This window comes from Callionymus lyra, chromosome 12 (genome assembly GCF_982586985.1).
Source record: "Callionymus lyra chromosome 12, fCalLyr1.hap1.1, whole genome shotgun sequence".
NCBI lineage: Eukaryota > Metazoa > Chordata > Actinopteri > Syngnathiformes > Callionymidae > Callionymus > Callionymus lyra.
This window is the reverse complement of record NC_141829.1, coordinates 21,556,215-21,573,463: the sequence shown is the minus strand read 5'-3', so window position 1 is coordinate 21,573,463 and position 17,249 is coordinate 21,556,215. Positions and strand designations below refer to the sequence as shown.

At 38.9% G+C, this 17,249-nt stretch overlaps 2 protein-coding genes across 6 annotated transcripts in view; both read left to right on the top strand.

Moving 5' to 3' along the window:
- The window catches only part of LOC148068639 (phospholipid-transporting ATPase IH-like), a 39,520-nt gene extending 31,951 nt beyond the window's left edge, over window positions 1-7,569 (top strand). The window contains exons 27-31 of one of the 2 annotated variants that reach the window (XM_087804152.1): window positions 463-528; window positions 647-750; window positions 816-981; window positions 1,932-2,046; window positions 4,842-4,988. In XM_087804152.1, coding sequence (XP_087660278.1) covers window positions 463-528; window positions 647-750; window positions 816-981; window positions 1,932-2,009 — 414 coding nt within the window. In that variant the 3' untranslated portion in view covers window positions 2,010-2,046; window positions 4,842-4,988. Of the gene's footprint in view, window positions 1-462; window positions 529-646; window positions 751-815; window positions 982-1,931; window positions 2,047-4,841 lie in introns of both variants that reach the window. The other variant, XM_087804151.1, reaches the window with a different exon arrangement.
- A 1,696-nt stretch (window positions 7,570-9,265) lies between these two features.
- The window catches only part of mcf2lb (mcf.2 cell line derived transforming sequence-like b), a 31,412-nt gene continuing 23,428 nt past the window's right edge, over window positions 9,266-17,249 (top strand). For 2 of the 4 annotated variants that reach the window (XM_087803623.1, XM_087803620.1), the window contains exon 1: window positions 12,103-12,322. In XM_087803623.1, the coding sequence (XP_087659749.1) occupies window positions 12,166-12,322 (157 nt within the window). In that variant the 5' untranslated portion in view covers window positions 12,103-12,165. Of the gene's footprint in view, window positions 9,479-12,102; window positions 12,323-17,249 lie in introns of those variants that run through there. The other 2 variants (XM_087803621.1, XM_087803624.1) reach the window with 2 other exon arrangements.

The following is a 17,249-nucleotide window of genomic DNA, read 5'->3' as shown; positions in this document are numbered from 1 at the left end:
GTTTAGTCACTTATATGGGAACCTTAGAACATCTATAATTAAGGTTTACAAAGGCTTTATAAAAAACATTTTTGAAAACAAGGAATAATATAATTTCAATGATGGAATGAGTGTGGTTGTAGAAAACAAGTTTGAATGAGAGTATACAATTCACCTTTTTATTTTGATTAACATTTTTTTCATTTATTTTCCCAGAAATAAAGATTTCTAAAGTTGTTTCAGAAAAAATGTCTCTTAATCTGCCTTCAAGAGAAAACTAGTCAAACTAAAAAACGACGAACAATTATTATTTTTTCAAATTCATTTTGTTGCCTTTTCGCCCAATTCGTTCGTGTGTACTCACCAGAATACATTTTATAAAGTGTGTCCTTCTTGTGAATGCAATACAGAGTAATTTATGTATGATTTAAAAAAAATGTATTTTATTATCTAACTGTTACATTTGTTCTTTTTCTGCCCCAGATGTTCGGCAACTGGACATTCGGGACTCTTGTCTTCACGGTGCTGGTGTTCACCGTCACGTTGAAGGTGTGTGAGATGAAGTAGAACGATGCCTCGCTCTCTCTTCTTCCTAGAGTTACCACCGCGTAACACACATGTCGCCTGAAGCCGTTAATGATAAGTCCAATGATTGTGTGTGTTGCAGCTCGCCTTGGACACACACTACTGGACGTGGATCAATCACTTTGTCATCTGGGGTTCGCTGCTCTTCTACGTCATCTTCTCTCTTCTCTGGGGAGGCATCATCTGGTACAAACAAACGGCCAAGGGTTTAAACGAAGCTGTAAATCCTAACGACTCCCGCTGTTCGACAGGCCGTTCCTCAACTACCAGCGGATGTACTACGTCTTCATGCAGATGCTGTCCAGCGGTCCGGCCTGGCTCAGCATCATCCTGCTCATCACTGTCAGTTTGCTCCCTGATGTCATCAAGAAGGTTCTCTGCAGGGCCGTGTGTCCGACAGCAACAGAACGTGCACAGGTACAAATCTATGTCTCTGAAAACTTCACTGTGAACTACATGTATTTGTCCAGAAGCTGCTAATCTCACTCTTTATGTTAATCAATATAGTCCTTAAAGTCTTTCTATATATCATATGAAAAGAGTCAATCAAATGTAAACTATTGTTTTAGAGCTCTACAACTTGTTGTTGAATTTGAAGCTTTCAAACTATATATTGTAGTAAATAACAAATACTGCATTGAATAAACAAATATCTATTGTCTTTTGAAACTGTTTCAATAATCCCAATACTTGTAGAATAAAAATAAATGTTAATAATATCTAGCTATAATAATTATATGTATACTATTTAAAACATTTAAACATATTTTTAAATAAAATAAATGATTGCATTAAAATATAACTAAGTAGTAATGGATATTTATACCAAATATTAATATTATTTAAGGAAAATATATTTCTGTTGAATAATTATGAAGAAAGGTAAAAATGCAACTATCATGTTATGTCTTGCAAGATAAAAACTATACTAAAAAGTAATTCAAAATAAATGGTATCCAAATATTTGACCTAAATTAAGCTACAACATATTGAAATGATTGTAATCCTTTACAGCAAGTGTTTTTTATTTTATTGTATTTGGAACTCACCAAAATAATGTTATTATCCTTATTATCAAATACTTTTTTTATTAGAGTAAAATGGCTTTAGCATTAAAAAAGAACATGAGTTTCTAACCTCCTCAGAAGCCTGCACCTTCAAACTGGATAGAAAGTCTAACAAATCTTTTTTTCCTACTGTGCTTCTTTTCTTTTCATCTCTAATGGACCACCGTAATCAAAACCCTCACAATCCTCCATCCCTTCATCTGTCGCCTCTCAATGTCTCCCCTGCCCTCTGACATCCTCCTCCTATCATCACCACTTCCACTCTTCCCTGCACTGATCCCGCGTGACTGGTCACCGCAGTCCTCTCGCCCGTGCCTTACTGTGGAGCCCTCCACCATCTTCATGCTTTCTCAGTCGTCCAGCAGAATGAGTTTCTGATTGGCCCACACAGACGAGCGAGCAGCAAGAAGAGCAGGTGACTCTGACGTCTCTGTACTGTGAGGCTGCATGACCTCCAGACATGTGAAGAACTAACTTCTTACATGGTGTCGATGCAAGTTAGTCATCGTCCTCCAAGTCCCACCACTGTCTTCTCTGCATGGTCCACTCAGTGTTGCCTCCCTGGTTAGTTCAAGTGCATCTGTGCTTTATTAGAGACACTTTAATCAAGCATCAACTCGCACAGTTCCGCTGTGACGTTATCAACTTGTAGAAAACTGCTGCTGTTTTTTAAAATAATGAAAAAATAACATAATAACATAAAAAATAATCACTTTACTGTGATTATTATTATTATTATTATTAGTCTTACTGTTATTGATGTTGCTTTGTATGGTCCATACAGACAATATTGAAATATTAAATTGAAAATAAAATATAATAAAGAAATAGATTTTTAGAAAAACAACCTCATAAACATTTTAACATCTGTTTATGTTTGTACTAGCTCTTTAAAAAGCTACTTTTGTATCCTTTTTTATTTCTACTTTTTTCTTAGATAAATATTTTCAATATTTTAACATCTTTTTAATGATTTTAAACCAACATTTATGCGTATATTTATTTAAATTTTAAATGATTGAATGCCTCCAACATCGAGCTTAGGAGCTTGGAAAAATGAATTGCTAGAAATAAATTAATTATTGGTTTAAATATCTATCAGTGCTGACAATTTGATAGTTCAAATGGTCATGACCTCCCACCACTAGTTGGCAGTGTTTAACATCTTTTTTTTTCCAACATGTATAAATTGGAAATATCAATTAAAGTTACGTGGCAACAGAGAGATTGAAAACCTAAATTCAGGGAATGTACAATAAGTATAATAAAATGGACTTAATAGAGATGGATAACATTTAGGTTTTAAACAATAATGGTTCAAAAATGGTTCTTTTGAAACGCAACTTTAAACACAGAAAATTCCCAAACTTCACCTCCTGTAGAATTGAAGTGATAGTTTTTTAGTTTCAACAAAGTAGTATTTCACTTGTAACAAACTATTTTACCTTCTGTTAATGTTATTTTGGGCTTAATTGTGTTTCTGAAATGAACATTTCATTTTTGGAAAGTCTATATATTCTGACAATCCTTCAATGTCTTAAAGGGCTGATATCCTGCTTATCCACATATTTGTTTTTAAATCTAATTGTTAGCCTATATGCACTTCCTAAAGTTATGTCACAATTTTAGAAAATCTTCCAAAGTCGCATGGAAATCAAATGATGAGAAAACAATATTAAACGGGTAGGCTTTTTATTCTTGTTTTATGGTGTAGTTGCATAATTTTCGCCAGAGGTGGCAGTGTGGTGGCATCTATAATGGGAGTTGGTTATTGGTGAAAGACTAACATTAACAGTCCTAAAAAAGCAGCTTCTAAATGAAGTCAAAACCCAACGAAAGCTGTAGGTGACACATCAATTCCTTTTTATAACCTTATGACTGATACATTTATAAATGAATAAGACAGACTTAAATCTTGACCAATGATCTGGAACCACACTGAGACAGTAGCCCAAGCATCAGACCCCCGGGTGCACCCCTGCATGTGGGCATACGTTACCATGGCTACGACGCACATGGGTCAATCTCAGTAGGAAGTGGAACTCTTTAGGTCGATGCTCCGATGCCTCCTGCTGTGGCGCCCAGTGTGGCGTCGACTGTAACACACACACGCACTTCCTTCTGTCAAACGTCTTCAATTAAGTCTGGTGCTGGTTTCAAAGATCTCACCACATGTGAGGCTGGAATTAACTTGATCCTGGAGCCAGCAACAGGAGAATATTTAATCCTCTTTATAAGAGGGAGGTTGTGACTCCTTGAGCAGCTTCCCAGTTAATGGACACAGTGTGTGTTACAAAGAGGAACAAGTGAACCACAGCAGCAGAAATATCACTTATATAATGTGATTGTTACCGAATAGTCTCTTTAAATCTTTTATAAATAATATATGAAACTATCACACCTCAAAACTGACAGCAGTGCCCCCTGGTGTCCACATTCAGTTAAAGAAATCGTGTATTATGATTTACTATACTGTATAATCGTTTAGTGTCGTAGAAATACTGTTTAATTACCTTTTCCAATGAGTTTGTGTCACTATCTGGTAGCAACAACAGTCATTTAAGTTTTGCTTTAACTTCCATGAAGATAATATAAAAGAAGATTTAATTCTGGTGGTCTTCTAGATACCATCTGAATCCACGTATTTCTAAATGTATCGTCTGCTGAGAGAAAACTGCAACAGGCTATTCTCTACCATTAGTTGGTTAATGCTTTAAAAATGTACCAAATTAATAGGTAAACTCAACTTCAGATAATAATTTTGGATAAAATGTGAATCTCTGCTTTTTTTGTTTAAAATTTGTTTGATAAATACGTGAAATATATATTTTCAAATTGATCAATAAGGTATTTACTTGTTGTTTTGTTGTCTGCACTGATGACAGAAGGCTCCAAAATATTGTTATCTTCAAATATTTCTCTTAAACGTAATCGTTTTAACTGCTATTAACATAATTGGATATCGACCCATTATCTTTTCTGGTTTATGAATCGACATACACAAGTAGACAGAAAGTACGTGTAATATCAAGCTGCACAAACAAACATTAAGAACATAAAAAAGTGAGACAGAGCGACGGTGAGTTTTTGGAGTAGCGACGCCATCTGGTGTTAGACAATGGTATTTCAAGTAAAACGTGATGCTGATCTATTGTCTTGTCCTGACGCTGCTGTCTTCTCATCACGATGCCTTCACTGCCCCCTCTGCAGGATCAGGAGAAGCATGTTCGGGGCGTCATGGCCGAGTTGACCCCTCTGTCCTCCCGGAGGTCCTACAACGGCACGAGCGCCGACTCCTCTCGCCTGCACCTCTCGGCGGTGGAGACCCTGTCGCTCCGCAGGTCCGATCCGCTTCCTCAGAAACTCCTGGCCCACCTGGCTGAAGGGGGAGGAGCCGACTTGCGAGCGCTCAGCCCGTACGTGCTCCGGCTCTCCGGGGCCGGGTACGCCTACTACGCTCCGGGGCCGGAGACTTCGGTGTGAACTAACTCTGGAGCGTGATTGGGTGACGGATCGATGGACGGAACAACAACACGGAGGTTCACCACGTGCATTTTTTTCTGGACTCCTCTGAGCTGACAACCCTTTATTCCGTACGTCCCGACTTTACTTTTCTATGTCGCTGGAGTCCTCGGAGAAGAACGAAAGGGGGTTCGATGCATCGATTCATGCACTGTGGAACACTTCTGGCTCCTGAAGTCTACAGTTACTCGCCTGTTTCTTTGTCGTTCTGTTCCCAGACGTACACATTGAGGTCCGGCCAAGTGAAGGGTAGCTGTAGATGGTGCGTTCAGGTACTCTTCCCCAGGATTTAGACTTCAGCCTAAATCTTAAACATCTCTTTTTGGATTTGTTTCTGTCTGGATTTGGACTCTTTAACGTTCTTTAAATCACCTTGAAGGCACTTGAATGCACCACTGGTTGTAGCCCTTTAATGTGTGTTTATGAGATTCGTGTGTGTGTTTGTGTACGTGTGTGTGTGTGTGGATTCTGCCTGCATGTCTCTGCCTGTGCTGTCTGTCCCACACCTTTGCCTTACAGGTACCACACAGCAACCAAAGGTGTCGACGCAGACGTGGTGTATCACAAAGCCTTAGACTCACACTCCACCCCCAGAAGAAGAAAGTGGGGCGGTCCTGCAACCTGCCTTAACTCAACCTGTAGATAAGTCATGATTGTTTTACTGGGAGGGTTAAATGTGTCTTTCGTCAGTCTTTGCTTTCCCCCCCCCCCCCTCTCTCTCGTCGAAATAGCATGTCCTGTTTGTTAGCATGTGGATCTGTAACCTCAGTCGCCCTTCATCACATATAATACTGTGAGCCGGTCTGTGTCGAGCAGCAGCAGCTGACTTCAGATCAGTGGTCGCCAATCACAGGGACGCTCGTCAGATGACGAATATGAAACACAGCTTTGACTTCAGTTATTCTACATTTTTGTGCATATATTCATATTTCTCTTTTTTTTATTAGTAAATCAAAAACTTTAAAATTCATTTTTTGTCCCAATTTTTTACTAAAATCTTTTAAAATAATATTTTTTAATTTATTGTTTCTGTTATTGTTTTGCATTATTCTAAATATGTATTTTTCAAATTTTCTATATGTTGAAAGTAGCTAATGATCCATGGGTAATATTCAGTGATGGAGCGTCATTGGCTACCGTTGCTCTCACTGACGTTGCTGCGACTCTTCACTGTCCTGCTCTACGTTCTACTATGAATGCTCTGATGTCGAGTCTGTGTAGCATATTATTGGAGTATTTAATATCGTCACTGTCGATCCGAGGATGTCATTCAAACACAGGATGTTGTCGGGAGGGAGACTTGAATAGGCGACGTCACAATCAAGCAATAGAATGTCCAACTGATTTCTGTCCTCCAGCTGAAGATTGTAGCTCGTCTTAACTGCATCTTCTGGAAGTTTGTCCAAAGCATATCAGTCACAGCGCATGGTCGGGAGTCTTGAATGTCACTTTTGTATATTTGTACAGTTGAATTGTACCACACACAGCGTATTGGGGACATCAGAGATTCATTAGAAATCCATTTAATTGGAGAGGAAATAAAGTTTTTGAGGATAAAACCAGCTTTTGACCTGAAATATCCTTTAATAATTTGATCATTTAAATCTAAAAAATACTATTTTATGAGCTTTAATGTCCCTGATACGCTGTGGTGAGAGACATTTCCTAATTTATTCAAGTAGTTCAGTCACATTTTGACTTTGGGGCTCAACATCGTGACCTCAGATTCATCAGAAGAGACTTTGGTGCTTGTTATGCAGCGTCCCGCCTCACTGTGCTGTTGCCATTCTGCATCCAGACACTAGATGTCACTCACAAATGAGGTTTTATTTTTCAACAAATCCTCCACAGGCTCTATTTTCACTACGACTTCCGTTCATGTTCATCTGTATTTTTGTGAATATTTCTTTTGATACTTTTTGTATCCCAGAGAGAATCTATTTTAGCTCTTGTTAGAATGTGCGGTCAAAGTTTGTAACCAAAATGAGAGACGACGTATATCTATATCTGACGTTATATGAGGTCATTAGAGATTTAACAACACACACTGCACTTTGTTCTACGGATCCGTTTACCCCCAAACAAGGTCTATCGTCTTGACGTGGATGATCACTCTTTCTCACGAGTTATTTTTCTAGTGGGTGAGACCAAAAGTGACCAAATAACGAGGAACAATCTGTACCTGAGGAATCGCACCACCAGCCTTCTACTGCTGATCAGAATGTCAAACTGCTTTTCTAACAAAGGTGTCGACCTTTCTGTCCCGCACTATTTGTACTAAACCAGTTCTGACCACTTTGTTTTGGTGAAGATTTCAAGAGTTCATTTATTCTCTGCCAGCCTGTCTGTAGCAACCAAGGGTGGAAACACTGTATTGTTTATTTGTTTGCTTGTAATAAAATGACCGACAATGTGTGATTGTTTTTTTTTCTTTTATACCCCCCGAAGAGTTGGTGAGACCCCTGGAGTATAAAACGGACCTGGTGTTAATCCACCTCACAGTTAAAATTCCTTATTTTTAATTTAATTTAAATAAAAACATTTGTGCATTAATTATTTTATTTGAAGAGTATTTATTTTCTTTTTACCTTTGTATATTTCTTCAGCATGTCAGCTTGTCTTTTGTGCTAAATTATTCGTTTTTTATATATTGACTGCACCTAAATATTGATTATTTAATGTATATTCATCGATTCTACTTTGAAATTGTGCATTTTTAATCAATCTTAGGTCTTTATGATTTTATATTTTAATGTTTGATCTTATTAACTAATAGTAACAAAATAGTGTCGTTTTTTATCCCTTCAGGGTTCTTTTGTGCATTTATTGGTTAATGTATATTAATAATGTAAGAAACAAATCCCATATTAAATAATCTCTTGATTGGAGAACGATTTCTTAGAATCCTTGATTTTCATGAATATAATATAATGAATAAATAATACAAACAATTAAATACAGAAAAAGAATGTCTCTCAAAAGTACATATAATGTAATCAATTTAAAATTAAAGTTTCAAATTGTATTCATTCATATTTTTTTCATATTATATGCAAATTTTCTATCACAACAACTTTTCTACACAAATTGACAGATTTATCTTGTTTCTTCCACTCGCCTGTTCAAAAGTTGAATAGAAAACGCTAACCTGTGCAAATTTTGCTTGTATTGCTGAAAAAAAAAATTAAATTTATATTACATTTGTTCAGCTTTATATACAAATGTAGTATTTAAACGTAGTATGATGATAGGTTTGTGTTCCTCAGATTTAACTTGCTCAAATTCGAGTAGTCATAATTCGAGGATAAATATAGGAAGACTGAGGTAAAAAAGGTTTGAAATATTTTAATGCATTTATTGTTACATTTATTTACTCTTCATTTTATCCCAAAAGGTATTTCCTGACTATGGCGTTCTTACCGTGCTTTATTGAACGTCTCCCGAAATTCCGGCTTCAATGACGGCCATGAACGCATCATTCAGTAGCTAGCTTGTTGGCTAACAAAATCATTCGTGAGTAAAAAAACGTTTATTATTAATATACAATGAAGAATTGTCGTTGCTATTGAAGTAACTATCTATAATACACGTTGCTCGAAGTTATGTGTATTTTATTTTTTATTTTATTTTAGAATTCGTAGTTTTCTGATAGAAATTATGTTTCCTTGAGTAAGTAAGTAATAGTTATTTTTTAAGACATGTTTACAACAAAAAATGAATTTCAATCTCACACTTTTATTTACACCGCATACTGAAATTAAGCTTGTTAAATTCTTATTTATTAGTGTCATAGTTTTGGTGACGTCATTGCGGTATACGTTCCTCATAACAGTTCTTGCTGTTCCTCTCTCGCCCGCATGATGTCGCTGTTGCCTCAACAATCTCTTCACCTCCTCCCCTCCCCCTCGGTGAGAGCCGAGGGTCTCAGGTTTGCAGCATCATGTGAAGCTGAAGCTGAGGCATGCATGAGCTGATTCTCGCTCCTCCTCATCTCATCCTGCGTTCCTCGCCACCGGCGCCATCGGCAGCATCTCCATCTCTGCCGGGATCCATCGCCCCGCGTCCCCCTCCGTCCTTTATGTGATGTAGGCTGGTGACCTCCTGGACCGGCTCCCCTCATCATCATCATCATCATCATCATCTAGTTTCTAAAGCAATCGTGCAGTACACAGCAGGCAAGCTGTCTCTTCTTCCCTCCAAAGTGTCTCTTGGCTGGGCGGCGGGTCTTCCACTGCCCCTCTGGAGGATGTTCCTGTGGATGAAGACGGAGGAGATGGCCGTGGGGGAGCTGATGGAAAGACTGAGGACGGTCAGCAAAAGCATAGGTGGGTGACTAAGATCCTCATGCTTGACCTTCAGCATCGTTGACACTAAAATATCGATGCATTCAAACCCATCATGGCAAACATTCCCTGTTGATACTTAAGGAGTCAGTTCTTGTATTGGTTTAGCATGACAACAGCATCATGTTTTTAGTTATGAGCTCTGATTGGTTCAGGATAAGAGAAAGTCTATTATCGGCTCACATACCACGACTCTGAATCTGGTGTTTTCTCACAATATATGGAAATAGATGTTTGTTTTTTCTTCTATTGGATCAATCCAATACTCTCATTGGATCCAACATATGGTGGATTGTATTTCCATTTGTACGACTCCGATTACACACACAAACAAGCATCTAAACCAGGACTAGACACACTGACCTATATATGGAGTATGAGGCAATATCACAATTATTTGTTTAAAGCGACAAGTCGCTTTAAATGCACCTGCGACCATACTTTACAATAGACCATACTTTAAAATAGACCACTTAATGCTTTTTTCTCAAATATTCCAGTACCGTTGCAGGAGAACTAACTGCTACAATGAGAAGAGTCTTGCACCAGTGAGTGGGTGGACTTGTGAGTAGAGGGGCTCTGAGAAGAGCATCCCTACGAGCAGATTTGGACGTGTATTGCAGGGAGACACTAATGCGATCTGCCATTCTTTTCAACGTTCACGCAGTGTGTGAGAGCGTTGGGTTCGGCTGGCAGCTACTGTCAGTGTGGAGAAGTGAGGGATGTGTTGAAGGAGGGATGAGATAAGAGGCGGACACCAGATAGAGGAGAGAAAGATTTCCATGATTATTTAAGACCAGGGGTCTCTGCTGCTCGTCTTCTTTTTGCGTTTAACAAATAATAGTTTTATAAATGATAACATTTGATGCAATGATCTGCAAAGATGCAGTGCCTTTCCTGGCCATCAGCTTATCAGCTTGTGTGGGCTGCAGGTTTTAGACCCTTGTTATAGTCAATCGTTTGTATAGTAGTAGAATACTATAAAAACATTTTTTTTGTTTTTAGTGGCAGCTTTCTAATCAACCTGATCATATGATAAATTAGTTTATTACAGTTCTGAATACATACATGCAAGGATCATCCCACTTTGATCTAAGAATGAGACGGAACCTGTCCATGTCATTGTTGATCACTTACTATCATATATGTCATATGTCATAAGTGCAAAAAACAAAACAAATTAAAAGTAAATTGTTTATTTTTTCATTTATTTATTTTATTATTATTTTTGAAAACTTGGTATGGTTTCCTCTGGATCTCCTTCAGGAAATTGTTTGTTCAGTGAATTGTGTAGAAAGGGTTGTTGGGACAATATATACCAGGTGTATTTACTACTTTGATTAATATATTTGTCTGTTGATTATTTCTAGAAAATTCTGAAAGAACGCTGATCACTGCATATACTTGTGAGGAGCCTTGTGATATTTACATTTATTTCACGTGAAGAAGTAGCAGATTTTATACTAGGGGTGTGTTGGCAGGAATCTGCCGAAACGATACATATCACAATACAAGTTCAACGATACATACAAAACATGTTGTGATACTGTAGGAACAGGGTTGTATTTGTAGTATTAACCAAGCACTTGAATTGACAGACCCCATCACTCTTGATGAAGTCGTAACTTCTTTCATTTTTTAAGGAACCCTAATTTTGTCGAAATATCAGCTTCAAAAGCTGCTGGAGTCGACTGTATCCTCTCACCCGCAGTCATCTCTTGGGATGTTGCGGGATTTAATTGTTCCTTTAGCTGAGGAGGACGTATTGACGGCCGCCATCTAGAGGCCGGAAGTTTAAGTCCAACACAAAAATGATCAAACACTTGATACAGTACTGTTCAATACCAATACGGTATCGTGAAGAAAATATTGCAACATTTAATTATATTGATATTTTCTTACACCCTACTACGAGTCCGAGAGTTAACCAAGCTGCAAAAATCTAGCTCTAGTGAGGTGATGAAGAGAGTGCAGGCATGGTGGAAACGGGTCAGGGAGACTCACGGGCCTGTTGCTTAAGTAATGGCCCAGGAGTTGATCACAAAACTGATGAATACAGACAAATTTGACAAAGAATGGTTTGTATTTTTTGCGGAATCCTTTGATTATTAGTCTGAGCTCATCGTCATTAATGCTCAGAACGACCTGAAAAGCTGAAGTCTTTGTGACAAAAATACTTTTGTCTAAGTGGTGTCTGTCAGTTAAATGACGTCAATGCTGGTTTTGAGACATCTTCCGGTCCATGTGGGTGAGACAGGGAGAGGGAGAGAGAAGAGGCAGATTAGTAAAGACTGGGGGAATATAATTAGCCGAGGCGGCAGAAGGGGATTTGTGCTTTGCCGGCTGCCCTCTGCTCCTGCTTCCCTCCTCCTGTACACTCCCAAACTGTTGCCACTCCGCCGTGAATGTGTTTGTGCATTCGAGAATCTCACCTTCAACTTGCTCTAACTGGAGGTTGTGCAGGGGTGGTGAGTCAGCACTTTTTTCACTACTGCACCAAGAGTCCCTCCGTGAGTGTGGCGCTGCAGAGGACACTGGGCTTGTGTTCTCTCAGGATGAGGTTCCCTGGATAAAGAGCATGTTTCTGAGCTCCTCTGTGAAACTTCTTCTGCCTCCTTAACGTGGATGACATCGTTTCTGTCGAGGTCTGAGACCTGACGCCGGCTCTCATGGCTCTGCATGAGATTCTGCGAGAAGGCGGCGAGGCGTCCTATCGGATGATAAATCGCCTCAGTCAAATCATCCAAAACTTGGACTTATCAGGACTGGGCTCCACTTTTCCTTTCAGCCCGTCCAGCCGCAATAATTCCTGGAGGGAATGGGACGGTAAGACCAACAGATGAAGTTGTGCCTGTTAAATACCCAGGAATCAGAAATTAAATCAGTTTTAACAAAGACATGTTCTGAAAGTGAGGTTAAATGTGTATCAAACTTGCAAATATACAGCCCACCTTCTTAATTAACCTTCTTTTAAACTCCACAAAATTATTGTGTCATTAATCTTCAATAAAACCTCCATCACGAAAAAGTCTAATATGTATTCTGCAGCAGTTTTGCCAGAATCCTCCGGAGTCTTTTGACCGCTTTGCCCTGGTATATATAGAAAACACTGAGCTAGCTTCTTTCTCTCGCTAACATTTGCTTTGAGTGAGGCGACCTTGTGAAGGGGTGACAGGGATCACTATGACGACAGTGTTTGTCCATATTGCTTTTCTTTTCTCTGATTGATGGCTGTGGCTCTGAAGGAAATTTGGCCAGATCTGGACGACCGTGGGGTTCCCTCTTTATGTGGTTTGAATGTGAGCGGCTTGTCTTACAAGCTCACAGATCTCTGTGATTTTGCACCCATAGAATGAAGGAAAGAAGGAACAGTAAAGGGGAAAAGTAAAGCACTATCGTCGCATCTGTTTAAAGATTTTTCATTGGCTGCAGCATGATTCACCGTCATAACCTTTCGCACGCTTTTATTAGCTGGTGTGTGTGTAATTAACATCAGGGTCGGGTATTTATGGCAGGTCTATATTTGGAAGCGTGCCCTCACGCCTGCATACATCCACGTATGTGTGGTTAACACCATGCATCAGGGAGGGTGTGCGGCTCACATTTGTTTTTGGAATTCATTCAAGAGAGCAGCCATGTTGTTATGGGTTGTTGTGTGGCTTCGTTGGTTTAAAGGTGGATTGAATGAGCAGCTTATGCCGTCAGACACAACAAAAACACGATGATTTTAGAATTTGACTCTGACTATAACACTTTTTTCTTCTTCTTTAGAGTCTTTCATACAGTATCAGCAAGTCCTTAACCTTTCTCAATAATCTTGTAGTCATACCTCTTTCTTTGCAAGCACTTCACACCCCTACTACAAATCATCTCACCTTCAGAACTTTGACTCCAAAAATAGACTTTGTGTCTGATGTACTAAGATCTATCCTTACCAGTCAGCCCTTATATCTTTGGAGTTTGACCTTTCTAACTTTGCTAATGGAGTCTCTAAAAACTACAGCTTCTCCCTAAAGCCTCCCCTACATACTGACCCACACACTTTCAATAAAAGTATAGTCCAATGTCTCCACTTCCTCAACCTCTTCTTCACCTGTCTTTATGTCGATCTTACTAGTCCCTTTAAAAAATGTTCTTATGTATTATTGTGACAAAGATATTCTTGAGATAAATGTGTGGCTTTTATTTCTTAATCTGAATAGTAATGTTCCTCCCTTTAAAGAGTTTACTCGTTGCATTTATAGAGTTTTTTTTTATGCCAAGACTGTACCCATAAAATGTGGGAACTCTGTTTTAAAATGAATATGCCAACAACTGTTACATCCATTTGAAGCTAAATCATGCTAGTAACTTGTTGCTTCACATGTTACCAACACTTGACACGACCCTTTTAACCACAATAACAACCAGCAGGACAGGGATATGTAGTGACCTACACTGATTTGTAGGTTTGTCTGAAACACACAACTTCAAATAACTGATCTTTATTCCCTATATTGTCTATAGTTCCATGCGTTTATAGTTGCACTTTACATTAACTCACACCTAATAGATTGATCTATGTTTTTGGATATGAGTATCAAGATATGGCAAGAAGTCTTGTTGCTAGAAACTAGTCACCACTCGGGTTTGCGATGGTTGTCAAATCACGACTCTTTATTTACTGCATCACTTAAGAACAGGTGCTTCTGGCGCAAATAACCCTCCCGTTCAACCTAAGCTAATGTCTTTAAACGACCCTACGTCCGTCCACGAGTGACTCCATTACTTTTACATTCTTACCTAATGGCCAAGTTATCTCCAAAGAGCTTATGACTAAGATAACCTTTCTATATGTTCAGTCAGAGAGCAAACACAAGCGACCTATCACATCTCCACCAATTATTTACACTCCACTGGACACAGACATTCATCTCTGGGCTGAACCTTCAGGGAGACGTGGTGTCACTGTATTTTGACTGAACTCTATCTTTCGTTCAAACTGGAACGCTCCGCTGAGAAACAGTGTTTTTCTTTGAGAAGTCTCATTAGAATTAAGTCTTTCAGTAACTGTGTGAGAATGGAGTCATTGAGAGACAAACAAGCAGCCTTGAATGGATGCTGTCTTTTGAATGCTTAAATGTGGCTCCAGTCAGTGTTTAATGGGCCGGTCAATAGGGGGCTTTGTACTTTGGCCCACTTTTGGGGAGATAAGGGAGGTAGAGATCCTTGCATTGTTCGAAAAGGCAAATGAACACCTGAACATTACACAAACAGTTATTTCTACTCTTTTTTTTTCCCTCTTACCGGTGGAAAAATGTGAAGCTATTGCTACGAACGGATGGTCAGATGGTAGCCAGGGAGGGGAGGATACAATCAGGCTACAAGGTGTCTTTTGTCTAGCAGGTAACCTGAGGTGGCCGGAGGAAGTCCCCCACAGTTACTGCGTGATATCCCGGAGGCTGAATGGACTGATCTGGAGAACAGGTGGAGTCGTAATGGGACTTTGTGCATGGAGCAAGTGCTTCATAGGAGGAGTGATCTGAATCTTTAGCACAGGGATGGGAGGAGAGGAGATGGCAGAACTGAGTCTCTTTCTAGATAGAGACGTTGAGTTGGACTCTGGGTTTTGCACCGAAGCAGATTCTGAGGCAGCCGGATTTGATTCCCCGGAAAGTGGAGATTGGTTCGCCATCTCCGGAAACATCGATTCCGAAAAAGAGGAAAGCTCTTGCAGCGATGGTGATGAAGAGAAACAATCTCAGCATGAGACGGAGATTGATCCAGAGTCGATGGAGATAGCAGCCCGAGATGCAAACGTCGATGAAAGAAGGGAAGACAAACAAACCAATGGAGCTTTTCACGTGTGTCTGAGGCCAATAGAAGAGAGTGGAACTCACGTAAGGATCTCTTTAGAGGAAGCAGAAAGATACTACAGGTTTTCCCGCTGCTGCTGCTGGCTGAGTGGTAGGTTTAACCAATTATGATTCCATCAGATATTTGTAAGATTCATTCAAAGAGTTCATGTGTTTTTGGTGTGTATTATTTCTGTTTTTAGCTAATTGATTGTATCATTTATCATCCTCTACTTAGAACTAGTAGGTCTAAGTAGATTTTTGTAAAAATGACACATATCCAGCATGTAATATTATAGTTTAGGTCATGGCCTTTGTTTTGTTCCTGCTTAAACTGTTTGAAACTTAATAGCCTCACAGTTACACACGCACGTAACAAGAGTTTCTGTACTTAAAAAGCTGACCCTCCCACCTGAAACCCAAACAACCAACAATGCCTTTAGCAGACCCAGAAAAGTCTGGGAAGGTAGTGCTATAACTAGGAATGTTTCTCATTTCATAATTGCTGCTTTGTACCACAAAACTGAGCAATTTGTGTCCTTCAAGTTGCTTTCTGAAGTTGGTTCCTAGACTTTCTTTATCATCACTCAGAATCATCTTTTACCCTGATATCGTATTCAAAATTGAGAAACTGCAGACGACTCTTTCTGGGTGAGATGAAAAAGTCTTGTTTCTTATAAAGCTTACTTACTTACTTGTCAAATTCAAGGCCTATGGGCAAACTCTGTTCCATTGAGTAATTTTATTTGAAGCTTCAAATACGTATAAAAGGCTTTAAATGTAATTAAATAGTATTTTAAAAAATCACCCACACGTATACAACATATAACGTATAATGGTTTCCAAATAGTACAGACTATGACAGCCATTCTTGAGGCTGATTTCTATCAAATGGAAATCATAAGTTTACCTTTTTTGCCCATTGTATAATCGAGATTCAACATGAATATACTAGCATGTTGTTTTGCCTTTATTGAACATCTAACATTACTATAAGCTCCTTATTAAGTCGGAAGCATTCTCCACCAGTCAAACCATTTCAGGTCTGACTGTTGAGCAAATACACATTTCTTTTCCCCAGACTGCCTTTGAAAAGAATCTGTGAAAAAAACACCATTAGAAACCTTTTCATTTCACTGCTGAAAACACCTCATTGATCTCCTTGAATGTCTGTCTGAAAGCACCGAACAGCGGGGATCCTTTCCGAGCTTCTTTCCCAGTCCAGTATAATCTGTGTCAGTAACGGCAGCCTGTCCAGGTGTGTGACTGTGTGACCCACTAACGTTTGACTCGTCAACCACAAACGTGAGTAGACTAATCCCCTATGTTAAGCCTTTGAAAGAACATTAGCGCCTAAAGAAGCAGCAGGTGGTGGGTGTGTATGTACGTTGTCTCTGGGTAGGAAAAACTCTGTTTTAGGGTTGTTTTTGGTATGCTACACAGACATGTTACCTCTTACACTTAAAAAAAGAGGTTCCTTATGATTGGACTTTTCAGGTTTAATGATCACATTATGTCCATTCAATCAGAATCAGAATCAGAAACCCTTATTTGTCCCGCGAGGGGAAAATCTAAATAGAATAGAATAGAAATTCTGCATTTCAACCATTTTTATTTAGTAAGTAACTGTCTTTCTATATTCTAAGCAACCCACCTCTTTCCCAGCTACTTATGTTATATGTTTTAGATTGTATTAATTAAATAAAAATGTAATATCAGAAAGTGTAATTATACAATGACAATAAAAGACAAAAGTTAGCTCTATGATACCAAGATGTCACGTTCTGTAAAGTTATTTATCAGTACAAATAACCTTTAGTTATTTACCTACTTACTTACAATTTCAAGAGAAGCTTTAATAGCTATTTTTGTAAGAAGATGGACAAAGTCTGAAGCAACATGGAAGACAAAGCAAAGCG